Source organism: Berghia stephanieae, chromosome 9, assembly GCF_034508935.2.
Source record: "Berghia stephanieae isolate SIO BIC M18660-M18661 chromosome 9, UCSD_Bste_1.3, whole genome shotgun sequence".
Lineage (NCBI taxonomy): Eukaryota > Metazoa > Mollusca > Gastropoda > Nudibranchia > Aeolidiidae > Berghia > Berghia stephanieae.
In genome coordinates, this window is record NC_088368.1 from 3,792,671 (window position 1) to 3,800,170 (window position 7,500).

The 7,500-nt window shown below is 41.8% G+C and overlaps 1 protein-coding gene across 2 annotated transcripts in view; it reads right to left on the bottom strand.

Annotated features, from left to right (window-relative positions):
• The window catches only part of LOC144979279 (GLIPR1-like protein 1), a 25,318-nt gene that overhangs the window by 655 nt on the left and 17,163 nt on the right, over window positions 1–7,500 (bottom strand). Inside the window, exon 8 of one of the 2 annotated variants that reach the window (XM_078925896.1) lies at window positions 27–1,439. The exons of the other annotated variant lie outside the window; for it this stretch is intronic. Within the exon in view, the coding sequence (XP_078782022.1) occupies window positions 1,312–1,439 (128 nt within the window). The 3' untranslated portion in view covers window positions 27–1,311. Of the gene's footprint in view, window positions 1–26; window positions 1,440–7,500 lie in introns of those variants that run through there. 2 annotated transcript variants of the gene reach the window in all.

Genomic DNA, 7,500 nt, shown 5'->3' on the forward strand with positions numbered 1-7,500 from the left:
ATTATATTATTAATTATTATTGTTATTATATTTAGGTCATTTCAGCACTAGTAAAAAAAGAAAAAAAGATAGATTAGTCAAAACAGTCAAGATATAATTATTGAAAGGGAACACGAGAAAATGTTAGACAAAGGGGAATGGTTCAGATAGGGAACAGAAGTGCACACTGTCAATGCTCATAGTTTGAGATCACCCAAAAGTCCTAATCAGACACTAGTACATAATCTCGCAAAGGGAAATACAAGGGTATGCAGAAAGAAAAACGCCTCCAACATCTACACAGAACGGTACATTCCAACAACACAGCAGTAACTCTGCCACAGTATTTCACAAAAACAACACTGTATGTACATCCACAAGAAATTATCATAGCAGTAAGCTCACAACCCCAACACACAGAACCAACAAATATAAAATCACTTTCTTCCCAAGAAACATCAATCAAGGAATGGAACACTCTCCCACCAGAAATCCTAGATATTACCAACAACAACAAATTTGGTCAACTATTAAACATTTATCTTTCAACTCAATAACACAATAATGGAGATAGTCATGACATAATTGTATAAAATCTGCTGTGATGGGCAATCCGCCTTTTGCAGATAAAGACGTTGAACTTGAACACGAGTACACTCGCTTACAAGATATGTTCAAAACCAAATAAATAACTATCAGAACGTAATGGAGAGATGATTTACAAGCAAAAAAATATCACCCCCCCCAAAAAAAAACAAAACAAAAACAAAAACAAAACAAACTAACTCTATACATTTAATAATAGGGAATGAGATTAGCGGAAGAGTAGCGTCCCTTGATTGGAAGTCACGAGCGGAAAAGTTATTAGAGAGAGAGCGTCATGTTGGTTGTGCGGCATGAGCCACTTCACCGAAAGCGAGGACGAGAGAGACGCATGCGCAAAACCATTTTGACGTTCTCTCTGTAAGGTGACGTCAAATCAAGGGACGCTACTCTTCCGCTAATCTCATTCCCTATAGGACATTTATTTAACCAGTTATCTCCCGTACTCTGGAAAAACACGTATTTCAAAATAGGGTCAATCATCTCGTCCTTCAAAATCCGATCGATTTAGATGACCTTCATCTTGATAGAAATTCTAAAACCTGGGACCTCGCGAGGTCTTGATTAAAACTCCCAGGTTTGAAAGTTCTTGTCAAGATAAGGGTCGTTTAAATCGATCTATATTTAATTTGAAGGACGAGTTTTCTGGCTAAATTTTTAAATAGGTATCTTTTCATAGTACGGCAGTTAACTGGATGTGATTGTGAATCATTGACGGAAGGAAGAAGCTTATGCAAGAAGGCAGGGCAACCAGAAGTCTATGCTGTATAGAACCAGCATAGCGATGCTTGACAACGTGATGAGGATTGCATAAGGTTTGGTGTGCTGAGCGTTCGAGCTATCACCTTTGCCATAAACTGGAAATGGAATAGAATGGAATTTAGAGGAAGATGATGATGATGATGATGATGATGATGATGATGATGTTGATGATGATGATGATATTGATGATGATAATGATGATGATGATGATGATGATGTTGATGATGATGATGATGATGATGATGATGTTGATGATGATGATGATGATGATGATGATAATGATGATGAGATGTGATGATGATGATGATGATGATGATGATGATGATGATGATGATGAGATAGATGATGATGATACGACGACAATGATGATGAATGATGATGAATGACGGGCGATGATGATGATGATAGATGATGATGATGATGATGATGATGAGATATAATAATAATAATAGTAATAATAATAATAATAATAATAATATAATAATAATAATAATAATAATAATAATAATAATAATAATAATAATAATAATATAATCGTTTTGGGACCCTTTATGCTTCCAACACCACCCATTTGACGGATCATTTTCCAGGCCTCAGCAGAATTCGAATTCCTTATTTTATCCTCTATTTTATCTTTTAAAGAGATTTATTTCTCTTCTTTGATCGCTTTTTAAAGACTTTTCTCTACTTCACTTTGTTTGATTTTATCACCAGTCACGTGAGCCAGTTGTTTGCCTAAATAAGCTCTGAAGACACCATCAAAGCATCATCTTTCAACTAAGAACACAACACATACCGCTCAACAACCATTTAAGCAAAATTACAAAAGACACATCCCCTTCCTGTCCCCTATGTCAACACCCCAATGAAACAGTAACACACCACTTGCTTGAATGTCAACCTCTTGAAGACCTGAGATGCACATTCCTCCCACCAAATCAAAGCATCAATAACACACTTTATAGTCACCTGGAACAACTACAAAAGACGTCTAACCTCTACGTCATGGCGCAAGAACGAAGGGCTAGAGCTCAGGTAGTCGCTGGTTCGGATAAGAAAGTCAGTGATCAAATAGTTCAGGCTTTTGTTAATCCAAGGCTTCTTGTCTGGATATGCCTTGACAATTTTACGTTTACGATTTTGTGCGGCGATGTGGACTGGTGGTATGAAACTCGCTTCCGGATCGGAAGGTCCTGGGTTCGAGCCTCGCTCGGCGCATAGTTGAGTCCTTGGAAAAAGATATTTACTCACATTCTCTCACCGTACTCAGGTGTAAAATGAGTACCGAAAAAAATTGAAATATCGCCTAACAGGCGTCATGTATCGTCCTAAATGTTAAATGTTGCTGTTGACCAGGGACCCCTTGTAAAGCGCTTTGAGCACGTTTAGTGGATATTGCGCTAAATAAAAGCTCTATTTTTTGGTTGTAATTTTTAAGCAGAGATCACAACACAAAGTAAAAGTAGTGTAGTCTGTCACCACGTTGGTGTCCACTCGTTAATGGTGGATTCTGTAGGCGTCAGTACATCCCAATGTATGCAGGCTAAACACTCGTTAATGGTCGATTCTGAAGGCATCAGTACATCCCAATGTGTGCAGTCTAAACACTCGTCAATGGTGGATTCTGAAGGCATCAGTACATCCCATTGTGTGCAGTCTAAACACTCGTTAATGGTGGACTCTGAAGGCATCAGTACATCCCATTGTGTGCAGTCTAAACACTCGTCAATGGTCGATTCTGTAGGCATCAGTACATCCCATTGTATGCAGTCTAAACACTCGTCAATGGTCGATTCTGAAGGCATCAGTACATCCCATTGTGTGCAGTCTAAACACTCGTCAATGGTGGATTCTGAAGGCATCAGTACATCCCAATGTGTGCAGTCTAAACACTCGTCAATGGTGGATTCTGAAGGCATCAGTACATCCCATTGTGTACAGTCTAAACACTCGTCAATGGTGGATTCTGAAGGCATCAGTACATCCCATTGTGTGCAGTCTAAACACTCGTTAATGGTGGACTCTGAAGGCATCAGTACATGCCATTGTGTACAGTCTAAACACTCGTCAATGGTCGATTCTGAAGGCATCAGTACATCGCATTGTGTACAGTCTAAACGCTCGTCAATGGTCGATTCTGAAGGCATCAGTACATCCCATTGTGTACAGTCTAAACACTCGTCAATGGTGGATTGTGTAGGCATCAGTACATCCCATTGTGTACAGTCTAAACACTCGTCAATGGTGGATTCTGAAGGCATCACTACATCCCATTGTGTGCAGTCTAAACACTCGTTAATGGTGGACTCTGAAGGCATCAGTACATGCCATTGTGTGCAGTCTAAACACTCGTTAATGGTGGATTCTGAAGGCATCAGTACATCCCAATGTGTGCAGTCTAAACACTCGTTAATGGTGGACTCTGAAGGCATCAGTACATGCCATTGTGTACAGTCTAAACACTCGTCAATGGTGGATTCTGAAGGCATCAGTACATCCCAATGTGTGCAGTCAAAACACTCGTCAATGGTGGATTCTGAAGGCATCAGTACATCCCATTGTGTGCAGTCTAAACACTCGTCAATGGTGGATTGTGTAGGCATCAGTACATCCCATTGTGTGCAGTCTAAACACTCGTCAATGGTGGATTGTGAAGTAATCAGTACATCCCATTGTGTGCAGTCAAAACACCCGTCAATGGTGGATTCTGTAGGCATCAGTACATCCATTGTGTGCAGTCTAAACACTCGTCAATGGTGGATTCTGAAGGCATCAGTACATCCCATTGTGTGCAGTCTAAACACTCGTCAATGGCGGATCTGAAGGCATCAGTACATCCATTGTGTGCAGTCTAAACACTCGTCAATGGTGGATTCTGAAGGCATCAGTACATCCCATTGTGTGTAGTCTAAACACTCGTCAATGGTCGATTCTGTAGGCATCAGTACATCCCATTGTGTGCAGTCTAAACACTCGTCAATGGTCGATACTGTAGGCATCAGTACATCCCATTGTGTACAGTCTAAACACTCGTCAATGGTCGATTCTGTAGCATCAGTACATCCCATTGTGTGCAGTCTAAACACTTCGTCAATGGTGGATTTGAAGTAATCAGTACATCCCATTGTGTGCAGTCAAAACTCCGTCAATGGTGGATTCTGTAGGCATCAGTACATCCCATTTGTGTGCAGTCTAAACACTCGTCAATGGCGGATTCTGAAGGCATCAGTACATCCCATTGTGTGCAGTCTAAACACTCGTTAATGGTGGATTCTGAAGGCATCAGTACATCCAATGTGTGCAGTCTAAACACTCGTCAATGGTCGATTCTGAAGGCATCAGTACATCCCATTGTGTGCAGTCTAAACACTCGTCAATGGTGGATTCTGAAGGCATCAGTACATCCCATATGTGTGCAGTCTAAACACTCGTCAATGGTCGATTCTGTAGGCATCAGTACATCCCATGTGTGCAGTCTAAACACTCGTCAATGGTGGATTCTGAAGGCTCAGTACATCCCATTGTGTGCAGTCTAAACACTCGTCAATGGTGGATTCTGAAGGCATCAGTACATCCCATTGTGTGCAGTCTAAAACGCTCGTCAATGGTGGATTTGTAGGCATCAGTACATCCCATTGTGTGCAGTCTAAACACCCGTCAATGGTGGATTCTGTAGGCATCAGTACATCCCATTGTGTGCAGTCTAAACACTCGTCAATGGTGGATTCTGAAGGCATCAGTACATCCCATTGTGTGCAGTCTAAACACTCGTCAATGGCGGATTCTGAAGGCATCAGTACATCCCAATGTGTGCAGTCTAAACACTCGTCAATGGTCGATTCTGAAGGCATCAGTACATCCCATTGTGTGCAGTCTAAACACTCGTCAATGGTGGATTCTGAAGGCATCAGTACATCCCAATGTGTGCAGTCTAAACACTCGTCAATGGTCGATTCTGAAGGCATCAGTACATCCCAATGTGTGCAGTCTAAACACTCGTCAATGGTGGATTCTGAAGGCGTCAGTACATCCCATTGTGTGCAGTCTAAACACTCGTCAATGGTGGATTCTGAAGGCATCAGTACATCCCATTGTGTGCAGTCTAAACACTCGTCAATGGTGGATTGTGTAGGCATCAGTACATCCCATTGTGTGCAGTCTAAACACTCGTCAATGGTCGATTCTGAAGACATCAGTACATCCCATTGTGTACAGTCTAAACACTCGTCAATGGTCTATTCTGAAGGCGTCAGTACATCCCATTGTGCGCAGTCTAAACACTCGTCAACGGTCGATTCTGAAGGCATCAGTACATTCCATTGTGTGCAGTCTAAACACTCGTCAATGGTCGATTCTGTAGGCATCAGTACATCCCATTGTGTACAGTCTAAACACTCGTCAATGGTGGATTGTGAAGCAATCAGTACATCCCATTGTGTGCAGTCAAAACACCCGTCAATGGTGGATTCTGTAGGCATCAGTACATCCCATTGTGTGCAGTCTAAACACTCGTCAATGGTGGATTCTGAAGGCATCAGTACATCCATTGTGTGCAGTCTAAACACTCGTCAATGGTCGATTCTGAAGGCATCAGTACATCCATTGTGTGAGTCAAAAACTCGTCAATGGTCGATTCTGTAGGCATCAGTACATCCCATTGTGTGCAGTCAAAACACTCGTCAATGGTCGATTCTGTAGGCATCAGTACATCCCATTGTGTACAGTCTAAACACTCGTCAATGGTCGATTCTGTAGGCATCAGTACATCCCATTGTGTGCAGTCTAAACACTCGTCAATGGTGGATTCTGAAGGCATCAGTACATCCCATTGTGTGCAGTCTAAACACTCGTCAATGGTCGATTCTGAAGGCATCAGTACATCCCATTGTGTGTAGTCAAAACACTCGTCAATGGTCGATTCTGTAGGCATCAGTACATCCCATTGTGTGCAGTCAAAACACTCGTCAATGTTCGATTCTGTAGGCATCAGTACATCCCATTGTGTACAGTCTAAACACTCGTCAATGGTGGATTGTGTAGGCATCAGTACATCCAATTGTGTACAGTCTAAACATTCGTTAATGGTCGATTCTGAAGACATCAGTACATCCCATTGTGTGCAGTCTAAACACTCGTCAATGGTGGATTGTGTAGGCATCAGTACATCCCATTGTGTGCAGTCTAAACAACTTTGCACATTTGCTATATCATACGTTGACCACTTTCGAGTTGAAAATTCTATAGGGAATGAGATTAGCGGAAGAGTAGCGTCCCTTGTTTGGACGCCACCTTACAGAGAGCACGTCAACATGGTTTTGCGCACGCGTCTCTCTCGTCCTCGCTTTCGGTGAAGTGTCTCATGCCACTTTCACCGGAAGCGAGGACGAGAGAAGCAAAACCATGTTGACGTTCTCTCTCTAATAACTTCTCCGCCGGTGACCTTCCAATCAAGGGACGCTATTCTTCCGCTAATCTCATTCCCCACAGGGTTATGTTGTTTTAATTGCTGCTTGTATGATGGCAGTAAACGTACGCTTTTGTGATCAGGTGTTCTCATACTTGATTCTTGAATGTTTTTGTATCTTTCTTATTTACTTATCCGAACCAGCGACCACCTGTGCTCTAGCCCTTCGGTCTTGTACCATGACTTAGAAGTCTTTTGTAATTGTTCCAGTTGGCTATAGAGTGTGTTATTGATTCGTTGATTTGATGGGAAGTCTCAGGTCTTTAAGACGTCTTCAAGCAAGTGGTGTGTTACTGTTTCACTGGAGTGTTGACATAGGGGGCAGGAAGGGGATGTGTCTTTAGTCTTTTGTAATGCTTAAAATGGATGTTGAGCGGTATGTGTTGTGTTCTTAGATGAAATATGATGCTTTGCTGGTGTCTTCTGAGCTTATTTAGGCAATCAGTCTTTACAGGAGTGGTCATATGGGAAAACATACATCTACCCGTGGTTGTCATTGCCCAACTGTTCATCCATTCTTCTCTCTTATTTGTTTTGATTATTTGTTTCGGTGTGTCTAAGGATACTGGAATTGATGGTTGGGAAAGTGTTGATCCGAGTCTGGCTAGTCTGTCTGCATTGTCATTTCCTGGGATATTTGAATGTCCCGGTATCCACTGGAGAGATAAGTCTACTCTGTGTGTTGTAAGGAA